Below are 17923 nucleotides of genomic sequence, written 5' to 3' on the forward strand. Positions count from 1 at the left end.
TCAAGCACACTTCAAGTATTTCAAACGATAGATATGTTGGCTGTTCGGGTCTGAATCCAAGGTCATAACACTAAAAAGGACCGTCTCTATATTAGGGAGAAATATAGATAGACCACGATGCATTTCTGCCCACAGACAGAGTAGGATTTTTATACTTTCTGTATTATATCATAACCATTTAATAGAAGATTTGAAATTAAGATTTAAAAAAAAACATTTTTGTGGAGAATCACTTCTCAAGGCTCAAGAAGACGTTTATATTCTCACTCTTTCAACAGGTTCTCGACACACCATTTATCTCATCCGCTAATGCCTCGCCCTCCCTTTGTGGAACTTGTTAAGCAATTAGAGTGTTTGAAGACATTCATTCATCTCCACTCTATGCCGTTGCTGTCATGGCAACCTGGGTATGACTGAAAACAGACTGCAGTCTGTCTGAGCTGTGTATGCAGTGGCTAGACTTTAGCAAAGCAGAGAAGGCTGTGTGTGGGGCATCTTGCAGTGCTGTGCTGGAGGAAGGTTACAGTAAGTTGACAGTACTTGGCAGTTGACAGTGGTTCTACTAGCTAACAGAAGTTGTAGGAAACAGACTAAAAACAGACTGCATCTCTCCGAGCGAGCTCCATATGCAGTAGATAGAGAAGGCCACAGGGCAGGGGTAACAGTGTAGGACAATTCTTAGGTTGACTGGAGGTAGACTGGGACCAATAGTGCAAGTACTGCAGCCATGCAACACCTGTTGCACCAGCCACTGCTTCTCAATGGAAACAAATACCTGCAGCAGAAGTGGGACAAGGCCTCCTATGAAATGCATCTGAGAAAGGTAAGCAAAAGCTGCTTTGATGCTAAAATCAAAGGCTATCAACAATGTTGGAGGTATCCTTAACATATTGACAATATTAATTTAACATTGTTATTAGCTGTTGTTTTTCAAAGTATTGTCATATTCCTGAGTCATCAATTGTCCTTTTTTGTGCTTCCAACAAAACAAGCTGAGTAAAAATGTCCAGTGTTGTTGACCTTTACTGTCGTTTTTTTGTCAAGGTCAAATCAGCGAAACCCACCATCGACACAACTGCACCTAAAACCTATGGTCACCTTGCCCTCAAAATGAAGAAACAAAAGGTGATAAAGGATCTCTAAGTCGTGTCATTTCACCATGTATCCAGCAAAGAGTCCTTTTTCTGAACTTTTGAGCTGGCAAATGTGTCTTTTGAGAAAGCTTACCAATGCGTCTGTCCCAGGCTTTCCTTGAACATTCTGAGTTGCATATTGCAACCTTAGCAGTTGTTACCTTGTATTTTGTTGTTGCTGTTTTGGTTGGCTTTACTTGTTTTTGTCTTTCTTAATATTTCCTTAATAAGTTTCAGGAGCAAAGCATGTCCAAAATTCAGAGGGAAAACAATATGCTGCTTGAGAAAATATCTCACATCATGAGGACTACTGGTCGCATCGACAACAGGAACGACTATGAAAACAAAAGGTATAGTGTTTACCTCCAGTCTCTTCAGGGGTGTGGCTTTAAATCCCACTACTGACACCAATATTAATTGGTAACAGCTAAACAGTGGTAGAAAAAATAACCAATTGTCATACTTGAGAAAAGTAAAGATGCCGTAATAGAAAATGACTGTAAAAGTCACCCAGTAAAATACTACTTGAGTGAAAATCTAAAGATATTTGGTTTTAAATATACTTAAGTATCGGAAGTAAAAGTATAAATAATTTGAAATACCTTATGTTAAAGGAAAACTCCACCCAAAAATGATTTTGGTATTTGTTTCATTAGTTTATTGCTGACATAGTCAAAAAAAGTTTTGCTAGTCAAAATGGATCATACGGGGATGATATCTGTATTTTGAAAGTAACATATTTAGGAAATATGTGAACAATGGACTAATGAAATGAAACAAATACCAAAATATTGTTTTGGGGTGGAATTGTCCTTTAAGCAACCAAGATGGCACCATTTTCTTTTTTTATGTATGGAAAGCTAGGGGTACCCTCCAATAACCAAACATCATTCATAAACGAAGCATGTGTGTTTAGTGTGTCCGAGAATCAGAGGAAGTAGGGATGTTCTGTGCATTTTTCTGTCCTGCTAAGCATTCAAAATGTAACGAGTACATGTGGGTGTCAGGGAAAATGTATGGAGTAAAAAGTACCATATTTTCTTTAGGAATGTAGTCAAGTAAAAGTTGTCATATATAAATACTATATATAAACACCCACTCAGCTTGCACAGGGCAAGCACATTAAATGTGCCACAATGGTCTAGACCTTTTGGTAGAGGCAGTAGTATGCTTAAATTCAGGGAGGCTTCACCAGGTCTGAAAATGTCCATGTTCACAAACTTAGCATCCTACTGTACCTACTCAATGGCCTACACACAATAGAAAACCTTTTTTTTCCCTTGGAATGGTAGTCTCTGCAGAGAGATGCAACAGCAGGAGTTGCTCCGTATCACCAAAGATAACCAGTTGATCCTTCTTCGTCTGACCCAGTGCCAGCCTCACTACAGCATTAAGGACTGGCATGAGGACTGGCTCAAGACAATCAAGCTCATGGAGAGCATTGCACGATATCCACGAAGAGTTAGTGACTAAAAGGTGAGTTCTGTGCATCACATACAGGCGATTGGCAGATCTTACTCAAAACATAACACATTATTGAAATGTATATTAAAGCCCCAGTGCAGTCAAAAATGTGATGTTCCTATGTTTTATATGTAGTTCCACACTATGAGATTGGAATAATACTGTTCAATTGTGAAATTATGATAATGCCCTTTTAGTGTACGAGCTGTTTGAAAAGACTGGCTGAAATTTTTGCCTGTTTTGGTGGGATGGAGTTTTTGCAGGCCTGGTGGCACCACCAGGTGATCAATTTGTAAATAGATCAATAAGAAAGAGTTCCAAACCTCTCTGCCAATAACAGATAGTTTTCAGTTTTACGCCCAGACAGTCCTAGCAAAAATCTTGCTTTAGAAATTGCTTTTTGCTAAGAAGCTATTTATGTTTATTTTTGAGAGAAAGAAATATTAAAAAATATAATATTGTTACCCATAAATTATTTGATATTCAGATAAAAACGACTGCATTGGACCTTTTTAAAATATGCATATAATTTGAGGCCAATCCTATAGGGACAAGGCCAGGCCAGTAATGAAGAGCAGCAACACTGAGACTGAAGAAAAGGACAGTCTTCATGCGGAACAGAGCTCACACAGCAGCATCACTCACAATGGCAAAAGGGGAGTGTGAGGAAGAACCTGATCAACAGGAAGAGGAGGCGGGCCTGTAGGAAACACCTAAGTCATCTGACACACCAAAGGTCCTACATCTGAAAGTCCCCCAATACCTGAACCCCCTCACACACCTGACACACTAAGCACATTAACAGACCTGACTCCCAAGTCAAAGACTGAGAATAGGTGTAAGCACAAGGACATTAAGAAGGGGTAAAGTAATTTGTATATTTGGTAGATTATTTACATTTGCAATGTCTCCAGATGTTATTTGAAAATATATTACTGGCTTGTAGTATTAAAGGAATTTATAACTTCTCGTCTTGGGATCAGATGCCTTTGCCACCTTTATGCGAAATCAATGCACAATGCATGTTAGCTACACAATAAATAGTTGTCAAAACAAAGGTTCAATCAGAGGAAAGCGTCAGTGATTATATCATAAGACTGTTGCCTGTGAACGAGCTGGGCTAGAACAAAATTGACCTTTTTTTAAAGACATTAGCAGCCTTCCATAACTTCACATGGAGATGAAATTAGGCTACCACATGTGCACAACTAAAACCACAGTATTTGTTCATCTTTTGGTTTAGATTTCTATGGTCAAGTCAAATGCAGCCTATTATCACCAGGTAGAATACAAAACATATGTTTCATCGACACCAATGTACAGCTGTATAACAACTTTAATTGTAAACGGTATTAATATGTTAGTTAGCTAACTACTGTTTTAATATCAACACCAATGTATAACAACCTGAAATTGGTTAAGACATTGTCAAAGGGGAACATTTTGGAAATGTGTCAAAGTACCTAAAGCTGTCTCACAGTAAGCACCTCTCTGTGTCATGAGGTTATGCAGCCCCTTGATGATTCTGACAGCTTTTTGGGCACATTCTAACCAAAGTTCTGTGAATAATTTAACATCTTTGTACAGTACCATTCAAAAGTTTGGACACACTTACTAATTCAAGAGTTTTTCTTTATTTTGACTATTTTCTACATTGTAGAATAATAGTGAAGACATAAACTGTAATAACACATATGGAATCATGTAGTTAACAAACCAAATATATTTTAGATTCTTCAAAGTAGCCACCCTTTGCCTTGTTGACAGCTTTGCACACTTGGCATTCTCTCAACCAACTTCACCTGGAATGCTGAGCACTTGTTGGCTACTTTTCCATAACTTTGCAGGCCAACTCATTCCAAACTATCTCAATTGGGTTGAGGTCGGGTGATTGTGGAGGCCAGGTCATTTGATGCAGTACTCCATCACTCTCCTTCTTGGTCAAATAGCCCTTAAACAGCCTGGAGGTGTGTTGGGTCATTGTCCTGTTGAAAAACAAATGATAGTGGGACTAAGTGCAAACCAGATAGGATGGCGTATCGCTGCAGAATGCTGTGGCAGCCATGCTGGTTAAGTGTGCCTTGAATTCTAAATAAATCACTGACAGTCACCAGCAAAACATCATCACACCTTCTCCTCCATGCTTTACGGTGGGACCCACACACGCAGAGTTTATCTGTTCACCTACTCTGCGTCTCACTAAGACACGGCAGTTAGAACCAAAAACTGTAAATTTGATCAAAGGACAGATTTCCACTGGTCTAATGTCCATTGCTAGTGTTTCTTCACCCAAATGAGTCTCTTCTTCTTATTGGTGTCCTTTAGTAGTGGTTTCTTTGCAGCAGTTCGACCACGAAGGCCTGATTCATGCAGCCTCCTCTGAACAGTTGATGTTGAGATGTGTCTGTGAAGCATTTATTTGGGCTGCAATCTGAGGTGCAGTTAACTCTAATGAACTTATCCTCTGCAGCAGAGGTAAGTCTGGCTGATTATTTCCTGTGGCGGTCCTCATGAGAGCCAGTTTCAACATAGTGTTTGATGGTTTTTGCACCTGCACCTGATGAAACTTTCATAGTACTTCACATTTTCCCGAATTGACAGACCTTCATGTCTAAAAATAATGATGGACTGTCATTTCTCTTTGCTTATTTGAGCTGTTCTTGCCTTGGTGGACTTGGTATTTTACCAAATAGGGCTATCTTCTGTATACCACCCCAACCTCGTTCTGTATACCACCCCAACCTCGTCACAACACAACTGATTGGCTCAAACGGATTAAGATGGAAAGAAATTCCACAAATTAACTTTTAACATGGGACACCTGTTAATTGAAATGCATTTAATGTGACTACTTCATGAAGCTGGTTGAGAGAATGCCAAGAGTGTTTAAAGCTGTCATCAAGTCAAAGGGTGACTACTTTGAAGAATCTCATCTTAAATATATTTTGATTTGTTAAACACTTCTTTGGTTACTATATGATTCCATATGTGTTCTTCATAGTTTTGATGTCTTCACTATTATTCTACAATGTAGAAAATAGTAAAAAATAAAGTAAAACCCTTGAATGAGTAGGTGTGTACAAACTTTTGACTGGTAGTGTGTATCTGACACACCTGGCTCATTTGGTTGAGTATCCTACATCACTATGAACATTTTAAGATATTTAAGATGCCATTGAGGTGTTTGGCTGCCATATTAGAAAAAGGCTTCTGTGGGGTTAATACATGAATTATGTGACTGCCCTGTATCTACAAATCTTTTTAAAACCTTGTTCTAGCTGTGTGTGTAAAATGTGCTGCCTCTATCACCAAAGTTACAATCCAAAAACATAGCTGCCCCACTACATGGAATTCTATGGCTAAGCTTCCAAAATTGTAATGTCAATGACACATGTTTATTTTTTTTACAATAGTTGTAGCTGGTGCTTTCAAAGTTGGTATATTATACATGTATATAATTTTTAAGTTAATTTCATGACCTTTTAGAACCACTAGTCAATTTTTGTTTGTTGAATGTTTCAGGGTTTCCTTTATTAAGCAATTTATACAGGTACAGCCTGAATTAAAAATGAGATGTGTCACTGGTAATATACCCTATAATGTCAAAGTGGAAAAGTGGAATTTAGTTAAAAAAAAAAGTTTTTACAAATTTAAAGCTGAAACGTTTTGAATCAATAGGTATTCTACCCCTTTGCTATGGCAAGCTTAAATAAGTTCAGGATTAAAAATGTGCTTAACAAGTCACATAAATTGCATAGTCTCACTCTGTGTGCAATAATAGTGTTTAACAGGATTTTTGAATGACTACCTCATCCCTCTACCCCACACATACAATTATCTGTAAGTGCCCTCAGTCGAGCAGTGAATGTTAAACACAGATTCAACCACGAAGACCAGGGAGGTTTTCCAATGCCTCTCAAAGAAGGGCACCTATTGCTCGATGGGTAAAAATAAAAATAAAAGCTGATTTTGAATATCCCTTTGAGCATGGTGAAGTTATGCATTACACTTTGTATGGTGTATCAATACACCCAGTCACTACAAAAAGACATGCAGCCTTCCTAACTCAGTTGACGGAGAGGATGTAAACCGCTCAGGGATTCCCTCAATAGTGACTTTAAAACAGTTACGGAGTTTAATGGCTGTGATAGGAAAAAACTGAGGCAGGATCAACAACATTGTAGTTAATCCACAATACTAATCTAAATAACAGAGTGAAATGAAGGAAGCCTTTACAGAATAAAAATATCCAAAACATACATCCTATTTTTAACAAGGCACTATAGTGAAACTGCAGAAAATGTGGAAAATAAATTAACTTTGTCTTGAATACAAAGCATTATGTTTGGGGCAAATCCAACATTACACATCACTAAGTACAACAAATTTAAGCATGGTGGTGGCTGCATCATGTGATGGGTATGCTTGTCATTAGCAAGTACTAGAGAGTATTGTTTAGGATAAAAATAAACTGAATAGACCTAAGCTCTGGCTAAATCTTAGAGCAAACCTGGTTCTGGCTGCTTTCCAATGGACACTGGGAAACAAATTCACCTTTCAGCCAGACAAAAACCCAATGCACAAGGCCAAATGTATAAACTGGAGTTGCTTACCAAGACGATATTGAATGTTCCTGAGTGGCCTAGTTAACATATTTTATTAAATCGGCTTGAAAATCTATGGTAAGACTTAAATGACTTAAATGGCTATCTAGCAATGATAAACAACTAACTAACAATTATGTTTTCACTTTGTCATTAAGGGTTATTGTGTGTCGATGGGTGAGATTATTATTATTTTTTTGCACATATCTGCACATATGTGACATAGTATGCAATTTTCGTGGACCACTTCTGGTCATGAGTGCTACTTTCAGAAGTACTGCATGGCTAAAAAGTATACAACATTTCCAGAGAATCTCTTTAAACAAAATGGACCCCATTTAATTTTTTCTCTCAAATCTGGTCACTTTATCAAGGTGTGTCACCACCAAAACATTGCCTGCAACCTAGTTGCATTGCATCGCAAGAGAGCAGAAAAATGTTTACAATATTTTTTTTTGTTGCTAAAAATGAGCCCCACCTGTGGGTGTGTGCATTTGCTACATTTTGCCAATCCGGACTCGCGCGTCTAAGTGCTGAGGGTTGATGTGAGGAGGTTTTTTGCAATTGCAAAGACTTGGCTCTACTTTTTCGATGATAGCACATATATTTGTTCAAGACTGCTATCTGAAAACAGTACCTGGGAACATCTGCTGAAGGAAACGATCTACTAGGTAAGTGCTAACATTCTATCTTCCTCACTCACAAGTAATCACACGCTAACGTTACTTCTCCCATATCGCGGGAATTCCGTGTTTACAGCGTAACACAATCACATCAAGCAGTTGAAATAACAGCAAACTGCATTAATTTCATTTGTTTAACAATGTTTATATTGCCAATTCTCAGACTATATCCACTATAATAATGATTCCTGATAAATTATTTTTCCGGGTTCAGAGAAGCTGTCAGTCTCGTGACGTTCATTTCTGCATGGCACTGTGGAGATGACTAACAAAAAACAGCAACGTTTTGCATAGGTTGGATAGGCACACATCAAGGTTTATATTAACCGCTGCTGTACCAAACCAAATGCTAGGCTGGTAGCATGTGGAAGAAATATTGTCTAGACACCTTTTTTTCAGGGGATATTAAGTTTATAAATTGACTGGATGGGCTGTGGGACACTGGCTGCAAATTGATACATTTAATTTAATTGTTAACAGGCATTACCCACGGAATATATGGAGATTGTGGCGCTATAACTCCCTACTATCAACCAATCAGCATCCAGGACCCAAACAACAATTTAAAAAAAAACGGTGCTATTGCAGTTATTATAAATTAAGATGAATGTTTGCCTTAGTTATATCTAATGTACCATGTTTTCACATTCTATAAGGTCGATACATGAAACATGAAAACGCGGGCATCCTATCGAAGTTACAGGCATGAAAAGAGAACCGCGACTCTAACAAGCTGGTAACCAATATGCCCTAACCATGATTGACCTCTTCAGCTAATGGGTAATTGCCGAACCCTTGGAGGGCAAATCGGGAATGGCTTCAATAATCACCATTTTGGACAGCATCATCACTGAACGGGGAGCGGAGTGAATTGTTACATGGTGAACTGAGAAATATACAGATTGTCTGGTTAATGCTTGAAGAAGTTAGTTTGAAAAGGTTTACAACTTGAATTCATATCGGTGTTATGCTGAAAAAAAGACTGCACTTATTTGTCAGGAAAAAGTTTTTAAAAAATGAATCGTTAATTTCCTTTACATCCTGAGCACTTTAAATATGAAATAATTACTGTATATCTATTTAACTCATATACCTTCGATAGGACATCACTCAGAGATGCACAAAAACAATAACATTACAAGTGGGTGAACATTTTTCTTTACCTGTAGTTATAATACAGATAAGGGTTTCGCCTCATTTTCTACAAATATAAATACACATTTTAATTGGCTATATCTATCATGTAGTTAACTATTGTCAAATGTTCTCCGCCGCAATTAAACTATTCATAGCATTTTATTTTCTGTGAAATGACCGGAACCCTTAATCAAAGGCCCGAGTTTCCTTGCGGAGTTTAAGTGACACTGCTGCTGCAGAAGAAGCCGCGTAGCTAGCTACTACTAGGGAGTACATTTTCACATGATAATGATACGCTTTGATTTGTAAAAAGCATTTGGACAATTACAATGAATCTCGACAGACTTCGAAAACGTGTACGACACTACATTGATCAGGTAAGAAATGTAGCTACCTAGACTAGGTCTTGATAAGAATCGAGGTAGCTAACGTTAGATAGCTAAATTAGGTTACCGCTGTCAGATTGGAAAAAATGTATTGCTCCTGCTAGCTAAGTAAATGGGCTAGGTACTGTTCAGAATGACAAGTCTACAGGAACGTTATCCAGCTGTGTAAGGTTATATTTGCGATAGCATAATGTAAATAGAACTTGCCAACTTGTTGTCGATAAAAAAAGAGAAAGTAACCCAATATTTACCTGGATTTCCAACAGGTGTAAATTAATCATAGTGGGCATAGCGAGGTCCTACTGGCGCTTTCTAGCATTTATTTGCGTTAAGGAACGCCAAGCGAGGGTGTGCAATAACTCAATTCGCCATAGTACTTCTAAACAACGCAATTTACAAAATGTGTTTGGTAAAGTCTACAAAACGTAGTCCACACTCTTTGTAACATTCTAGTTTGGAGAACAGGAAACTGTACTGAGATCAAATGTTTAATCAATGATAAAATGTGCAGAATGTTGGACAAAATCCATCTCGCTCCATTTTCACCAAACTGCCAGCCACTGGGCTTCCTGCCATCACCATATTTGGTGGTGAGTGGAAATGCCAACCGGATGCTTCAGATTTATGCGGCTCATTGTTCGATCTGTGTTGTAGTCCTAAAAAACGGAAATGAGTAACCTCTGGTTCGTTTGGCTATTCCTATGGGGGTTTGGGATAAATGCTGAAAATAAGGTCTGAGCTTAACACAGGTTTGGGAGATCTAATATGTTTTGTTCTGAGATATCAGTCAATTAACATTACCTTTTATGAATTAGCTAGTAGCTAGTTAGCCACCCTGCTTGTGCTTGCTACTAAGTCAGTGGCTTGAGCTAGCTACAATGTACTTGGAGGTTAGCAACATTATATCAGGGCTAGCTAACTTGTTTCAGTGAGTGTTGACAGCCCCTGACAGTGTCAGTTTCATACTTGTAGTAAACACATTCAGAATGTTTGGTTTCATGCTGCCTTCCCTGTCTGTTTTGTTTGCAGCAACAGTATCAAAGTGCTCTATTTTGGGCAGATAAGATTGCATCCCTGTCACATGGTGAGTGATCTTTCTGATTGATGAGATGTAACAAATGTTTTGTGTTCATCTGGCTAGTTAGTATAAAATGTTAGTTGGTAGGGTATCTAACGGAGGTGATGCCTTTTTCCTGTCCTTGCAGAAGACCCCCAGGATATCTACTGGCTAGCACAGTGCCTTTACCTCACCTCTCAGTACCATAGAGCCTCCCATGCCCTCCGCTCACGTAAACTAGATAAGGTAAGACCACCTGGTTGGCTTCCCCCAATTTGTTGCAATTGGGCATGCAGGTAGTTTGGGTGCCTCCCTGTTCTACACGTCTCACTGAGGGGCCCTCATGCACTAGCATGCAGAAGGACTAATGACATGTTGGATACTCTGCATATTCTGACTTGTCATTATGAGTCTGTCCAGTCTATACGTTACTCTTCTATGTAGCTTTCATTTCTTTGTGCCATCCAGAGTATGCCTTTGATATTTTTGATAGAAGAAGCATTGTACTGGGTGTGCGGCATGTCCTTGGTGATCTGAACTAGAGCTCGACCGATTAATCGGAATGGCCGATTAATTAGGGCCAATTTCAAGTTTTCATAACCATCGGAAATCGGTATTTTTGGGTGCCAATTTGCCTTTTTTTTAATAAAAAAAAAAAAAAAATATTTATTATTATTTTTACTTTTATTTTTATACCTTTTATTTAACTAGGCAAGTCAGTTAAGAACACATTCTTATTTTCAATAACGACCTAGGAACAGTCGGTTAACTGCCTTGTTCAGGGGCAAAACGACAGATTTTCACCTTGTCAGCTCGGGGGCTCCAATCTTGCAACCTTATAGTTAACTAGTCCAACGCAATAACGACCTGCCTCTCTCTCGTTGCACTCTACAAGGTTACTGCCTGTTACGCGAATGCAGTAAGCCAAGGTAAGTTGCTAGTTAGCATTAAACTTATCTTATAAAAAACAATCATAATCACTAGTTAACTACACATGGTTGACGATATTACTAGATATTATCTAGCGTGTCCTGCGTTGCATATAATCTGACTGAGCATACAAGTATCTGACTGAGCGGTGGTAGGCAGAAGCAGGCGCGTAAACATTCATTCAAACAGCACTTTAGTGCGTTTTGCCAGCAGCTCTTCATTGTGCTGTTTATGACTTCAAGCCTATCAACTCCCGAGATGAGGCTGGTGTAACCGAAGTGAAATGGCTAGCTAGTTAGCGCGCGCTAATAGCGTTTCAAACGTCACTCACTCTGAGCCTTCTAGTAGTTGATCCCCTTGCTCTGCATGGGTAACGCTGCTTCGATGGTGGCTGTTGTTGTTGTGTTGCTGGTTCGAGCCCAGGGAGGAGCGAGGAGAGGGACAGAGTCTATACTGTTACACTGACGATACTAAAGTGCCTATAAGAACATCCAATCGTCAAAGGTTAATGAAATACAAATGGTATAGAGGGAAATAGTCCTATAATTCCTATAATAATTACTACCTAAAAGTTGGGAATATTGAAGACTCATGTTAAAAGGAACCACCAGCTTTCATATGTTCTCATGTTTTGAGCAAGTAACTTTTACTTTCTTCTCCAACACTTTGTTTTTGCATTATTTAAACCAAATTGAACATGTTTAATTATTTACTTGAGGCTAAATTGATTTTATTGCTGTATTAAGTTAAAATAAGTGTTCATTCAGTATTGTAGTAATTTTCCTTTATTTTGGGTTTTTTGGTCCTCCAATAATCGATATCGGCGTTGAAAAAAATCACAATCGGTCGACCTCCAATCTGAAAAATTGTTGTCAGTCAGCTTGTTCCTAATATTTATCTTTCATTTCAGTTGTATGGCGCTTGTCAATATCTTGCTGCTAGGTGCCACGTGAGTATTAATCTTAGGCTACTTCTTGTGATGAAATATACCTGTTCAAACTCCACGATCCCAAGGGTCAATCCACTTAAATTCAATTACTTTTCTACAGTATCCCTTTTGATTTAAACATATATTTTCTTTTCAAACATGTTTGCCCATGAAATGAGTGGTCAGAACGTGACTTCTTGGACCTTTATGCCAAAACATTTAGAAGATAAAGGTGTTCAAAGTTGATGCATTTTGCATACCCCACCATATTGTGAGACATGTCTTCATTGCTGAAAAACATAAACATTTGACTTTGATATTATTTGAAACCTTACACACAGTTGTCTAACTATTTTCTAATTTATTAAAGTGTATTTTAACAATTACCGCAAAGGATCTAAAATTGCGTAAACTAAGATTTTTTTCATATTCTCGTATGTTATAGCTTAGACCCTATTTTACATCATCAGAGGTTTTTATGTTGTGCCGCCATTGGTTGAGACACAACATGCTCATGTTATTTTTATCATAGAAATATAATGAATAGAATGGACCTATCCCTTCAGATCACTGCAATTTTACTGAACTTGAATAGAACAAAAATAAGTTGATGCTGGATAGTAAATAATGCTGGAAAAGCCTTTGTGCAAACAAACTTCCAGAAGTAATCAAGGCACTCTCATGTAGTGGCTAAATGAGAAAGCCTTTATTGTTTTCCAGCTTATGCATAGCAGGAATAAAAAAAATACTATGCAGCATCAACTTTGTTCTGTAGTATTTCATCCCATGATCAAAGAGCACCTCATGGATTAATTATCAACCAAATACGCATTCCTTTCCTGTGTCTCTTATTGAAAAATGTACATTTTAAGTGACATTTTAAATTCTGGCCACCGGTCCACTTTCCGTCCAATGTCAACTTAAATGGTTATGTCTATTCTATTATCTATTTCTATGATTTCAATAGGTTTCCAATGAACAGTAAAACAGTAAAACAACAGATTCCTATTCAAATCAACATTCTCTGATGTGTGGACCTCCAAGTGTCTTTGTGGTATCGTTTAAAATTTAAAATGGTTGTACATTTATCAGCCAAAACATGACACCCTGTATTCAATAGCCTGTTATGTCTCAACCGATGGCGGGCACAACAAACCTCAGATGTAAAATAATCTAAGCTACAACATGCATTGGGGTTTACACATTTTTGGATAATCAAAAAATGTATAGAAAAATTCTAGAAAGAAAATGGTTTCACAACCCTGTTTTGTATGCTTTTAAATGGTATCAATCTCAACCGTTAATGTCTCATGGTATGCAAAATGGGTCAACTTTAAAGCACTTTATCTCTTGAATATTTTTACATTCAGGTACAAAAACCCACAACCCTCAATTTCCCAACACCATACTCTTAACTGAGCTGCGACATTGGAAGCACTAACCTAGTGTTTGTGACTTGTGCAGTATGCTGCCAAAGAGTTCCAGCAGGCCTTAGACATCCTGGACATGGAGGAGCCAACCAGCAAGAAGCTGCTGGACCGGAGTGTCAAAGAGGAGAACAGGATACAAGAGTCAGACTGGGAGATGACCCCTGCCTCTGTGAGTCTCAGCTTTGACATAATAGGGTCCCATGTATTTTTGTGGCCCTGTAATACCACGTTTGTGGTCTTTCAATGGGATTTTCCAGTCTCTTCATATTTATGGTGTTGTGATTACAGGTTAACTAGTTAGATACTGTACTGTAGGTGACTGAGGCAGAGATTGAATACCATGTTGCCATGTCAAAGACCCTTTGGCTGAATTTTTATGATTTTGTTCCTTTCTAAGCTATAATAATGTCCTTTTGTCATTCTCACCATCATATTATTAAAGGGGTCCTGTCATTCATCCGGTAGCCACATCACCTGCCATATTCATACAAAACTCATGTGTGGGTCTTTTTTTGAATGTCAGAGTCCTCTCGAGTTTTCCGACTGATGCTGCTTTAGTGGTTCTGACCCCTTGTGGTCCCTTTAACGTCTTTCTTTTTCAGATCAACAGTTCCATCTGCCTGTTGCGGGGGAAGATCTATGATGCCATGGACAACCGGCCTCTGGCCACGTCCAGCTACAAAGAGGCCTTGAAACTGGATGTGTACTGCTTTGAAGCCTTCGACCTTCTAACGTCCCACCACATGCTGACTGCTCAGGAAGGTGAGGCCAGAGCAAGACTTGGAACAGAAACAGACTTAAGGGGACTGTCGAATCAAAAAATAAGAGTAACGTTTTTTGCACGTGTGCATCAGAAGTAATGTACAGGGATGCGAACTTGTCCCTTTTTGGAGATATTTGCAGTTTTGATCTCAAAATGTAGGTCCTCCACTGGAATCGTGTAGATCTGTCAGAAAAAAAAAACCGCTAGCTCGATGGGGTTTAAATCCGGAGACTGTGCTGGCTATTCCATGATTTGAAGCCTACCATGTTGTTATTTTCTTCTAAGGTAGTTCTGACAGCCTGGAGGTATGTTTTGGTGCATTATCTTGCTGTAGGATGAACCCCTGACAACTAGGCGTACACCAGAGGGCATTGCATGGTGCTGCAAAATGATGTGTTAGACATTTTGGTTCTAGGTGCCACCCACTCTGTGCCAGTCACCGACTCTGGATCCACGCTTCCTCCTCCATGTGGAACCATCCTTTCGCCCACAATATGGCGTGCAAAAACCCTGCATGATGAACCAAAGATTTTGATTAATAGTTCCAGAACACCGTCCAGTCTTCAGTAGTCCACTGGCAGTGCATCATGGCCCAGGCAAGCCTCTTTTTCTTATTTTGCCATCTTAGCAATGGCTTCCTTACTGCAACTTGACCTGTCAAACTTGCAGCTCGAAGTCTTCTCTTCACAGTTGAGACTAAGACAGCTGCGCCACTCGGGAGCCCTAAGGCACTGCATCTCAGTGCTAGAGGTGTCACTACAGACCCTGGTTCGATGCCAGGCTGTATCACAATCGGCCGTGATTGGAGTCCCATAGTGCTTTGCACAATTGGCCCAGCGTAGTTGAGGTTTGGCTGGGTTGAATTTGTTCTTAAAACTTCTTCGGGATCGGTGTCCCGTCCTAGGGACGGTTGAGCAAATGTAGGCTAATGCGATTAGCATGAAGTTCTAAGTAACAAGAGAATTTCCCAGGACATAGACATATCTGATATTGGCAGAAAGCTTAAATTCTTGTTAATCTAACTGCACTGTCCAATTTACAGTAGCTATTACAGTGAATGAATACCATGCTATTGTTGGAGAGTACATAATTTTGAACATGAAAAGTTATTAATTAGGAACATTTGGGCAGTCTTGAGACAAAAATTAACAGAAATGCAATGGTTCATTGGATCAGTCTTAAACGTTGCACATACTGCCATCTAGTGGCCAAAATCAAAATTTCACCTGGGCTGGAATAATACATTATGGCCTTTCTCTTGCATTTCAAAGATGATGGTACAAAAAAAATACAAAATAATGTGTTTTTTTTCTTATCTTTTGCCAGATCTATTGTTATATTCTCCTACATTCCTTTTACATTTCCACAAAGTTTTTTTTCTTTCAAATGGTACCACGAATATGCATATCATTACTTCAGGGCCTTAGCTATAGGCAGTTAGATTTTGGTATTTCATTTTAAGCAAAAAATTGGGGGAAAAGGGCCGGATCCTTAAGAGGTTCTGTAACCGACTTGCCTAGTTAAATAAATGTAAATACAGTTGCTTGCTTCGACCAGTGTTAAGCTGTGCTTGAAGCTGTTGCACTGTGAGCCACCTATCATGCAAGCTGTTAAATCTCAAACAATACTGTCCAAATAATGCTTAAGAGGGTGTATGTAGTAACTAGAGGTCGACCGATTAATCGGAATGGCCGATTTAATTAGGGCCGATTTTCAAGTTTTCTTAACAATCAAAAATAAGTATTTTTGGATGCCGATTTTGCCTTATTTTTTTAATTAGATTTTTTTTAACAACTTTATTTAACGAGGCAAGTCCATTAAGAACACATTCTTATTTTCAATGACGGCCTAGGAACGGTGGGTTAACTGCCTTGTTCAGGGGCAAAACGACAGACTTTTACCTTGTCAGCTCAGGGATTCAATCTTGCAACCTTACAGTTAACTAGTCCAACGCTCTAACCACCTGCCTCATGAGGAGCCTGCCTGTTAAGCGAATGTAGTAAGAAGCCAAGGTAAGTTGCTAGCTAGCATTGAACTTATCTTATAAAAAACAATCAATCAATCATAATCACTAGTTATAACTACACATGGTTGATGATATTACTAGTTTATCTAGCGTGTCCTGCGTTGCATATAATCGATACGGTGTGCATTCGCGAAAAAGGACTAGTTGCTCCAACGTGTACCTAACCATAAACATCAATGCCTTTCTTACACGGAAGTATATATTTTTAAACCTGCATTTTTAGCTAAAAGAAAGGTTAGCAGGCAATCTTAACCAGGTGAAATTGTCACTTCTCTTGTGTTCATTGCACGCAGAGTCAGGGTATATGCAACAGTTTGGGCTGCCTGGCTCATTGCGAACTAATTTGCCAGAATTTTACGTAATTATGACATTGAAGGTTGTGCAATGTAACAGCAATATTTAGACTTAGGGATGCCATCCATTAGATAAAATACGGACCGGTTCCGTATTTCACTGAAACTATAATTTCGAAAACAAACCGTTTATTGTTTCCGGATTCGACCAAATTAATGACCTAAGGTTCGTATTTCTGTGTGTTATGTTATAATTAAGTATGATTTGATAGAGCAGTCTGACTGAGCGATGGTAGGCACCAGCAGGCTCGTAAGCACTCATTCAAACAGCACTTTAGTGCGTTTTGCCAGCAGCTCTTCGCAATGCTTCAAATGTCACTTGCTCTGAGACTTGGAGTAGTTGTTCCCCTTGCCCTGCATGGGTAACGCTGCTTCCAGGGTGGCTGCTGTTGTGTTCCTGGTTCGAGCCCAGGTAGGGGCGAGGTGAGGGACGGAAGCTTATACTGTTACACTGGCAATACTAAAGTGCCTATAAGAACATCCAATAGTCAAAGGTATATGAAAGACAAATCGTATAGAGAAATAGTCCTATATATCCTATAATAACTACAACCTAAAACTTCTTACCTGGGAATATTGAAGACTAATTTTAAAAGGAACCACCAGCTTTCATATGTTCTCATGTTCTGAGCAAGGAACTTAAACGTTAGCTTTCTTACATGGCACATATTGCACTTTTACTTTCTTCTCCAACACTTTTTTTTTGTTGCATTATTTAAACAAAGTTGAACATGTTTCATTGTTTATTTGAGGATAAATTGATTTTTTTGTATGTATTATATTAAGTTAAAATAAGAGTTCATTCAGTATTCTTGTAATTGTCATTATTACAAATAAATTTAAAAAATTGGCCGATTTTAATCGGTAACGGCTTTTTTGGTCCTCCAATAATCGGTATCGGCGTTGAAAAATCATAATCGGTCGACCACTAGTAGGAACACAGTCTGTTCCAACACTGCTTTTATACAGACATAGGTTTTGTAAGTAGTCAACAAAAGTTGGGACACCTGTAGGAATTGTTAGCATCAA

At 38.7% G+C, this 17923-nt stretch overlaps 2 protein-coding genes across 15 annotated transcripts in view; both read left to right on the forward strand.

Moving 5' to 3' along the window:
• The first annotated feature begins 439 nt into the window (after nucleotides 1-439).
• On the forward strand, nucleotides 440-3664 carry LOC110519963 (uncharacterized protein CFAP97D2). 6 transcript variants are annotated; one of them, XM_021596879.2, is made up of 5 exons: nucleotides 440-823; nucleotides 1045-1125; nucleotides 1365-1483; nucleotides 2426-2609; nucleotides 3146-3664. In XM_021596879.2, exons 1-4 carry the CDS (start codon nucleotides 728-730, stop codon nucleotides 2604-2606), a joined length of 477 nt encoding a protein of 158 aa, XP_021452554.2. In that variant the 5' UTR covers nucleotides 440-727; the 3' UTR covers nucleotides 2607-2609; nucleotides 3146-3664. The 6 variants fall into 6 exon arrangements, with proteins under 6 accessions (XP_021452554.2, XP_021452552.2, XP_021452556.2 ...); XM_021596877.2 differs by having other exon boundaries at nucleotides 2505-2609; XM_021596881.2 differs by having other exon boundaries at nucleotides 1371-1483.
• A 4024-nt stretch (nucleotides 3665-7688) lies between these two features.
• The window catches only part of LOC110519964 (cell division cycle protein 16 homolog), a 28160-nt gene continuing 17925 nt past the window's right edge, over nucleotides 7689-17923 (forward strand). For 2 of the 9 annotated variants that reach the window (XM_036974082.1, XM_036974084.1), the window contains exons 1-6: nucleotides 9223-9398; nucleotides 10437-10491; nucleotides 10613-10710; nucleotides 12305-12343; nucleotides 13787-13921; nucleotides 14355-14514. In XM_036974082.1, coding sequence (XP_036829977.1) covers nucleotides 9351-9398; nucleotides 10437-10491; nucleotides 10613-10710; nucleotides 12305-12343; nucleotides 13787-13921; nucleotides 14355-14514 — 535 coding nt within the window. In that variant the 5' untranslated portion in view covers nucleotides 9223-9350. The other 7 variants (XM_036974081.1, XM_036974083.1, XM_036974089.1 and 4 more) reach the window with 6 other exon arrangements.

This window comes from Oncorhynchus mykiss, chromosome 3 (genome assembly GCF_013265735.2).
Source record: "Oncorhynchus mykiss isolate Arlee chromosome 3, USDA_OmykA_1.1, whole genome shotgun sequence".
Taxonomy (NCBI): Eukaryota; Metazoa; Chordata; class Actinopteri; order Salmoniformes; family Salmonidae; genus Oncorhynchus; species Oncorhynchus mykiss.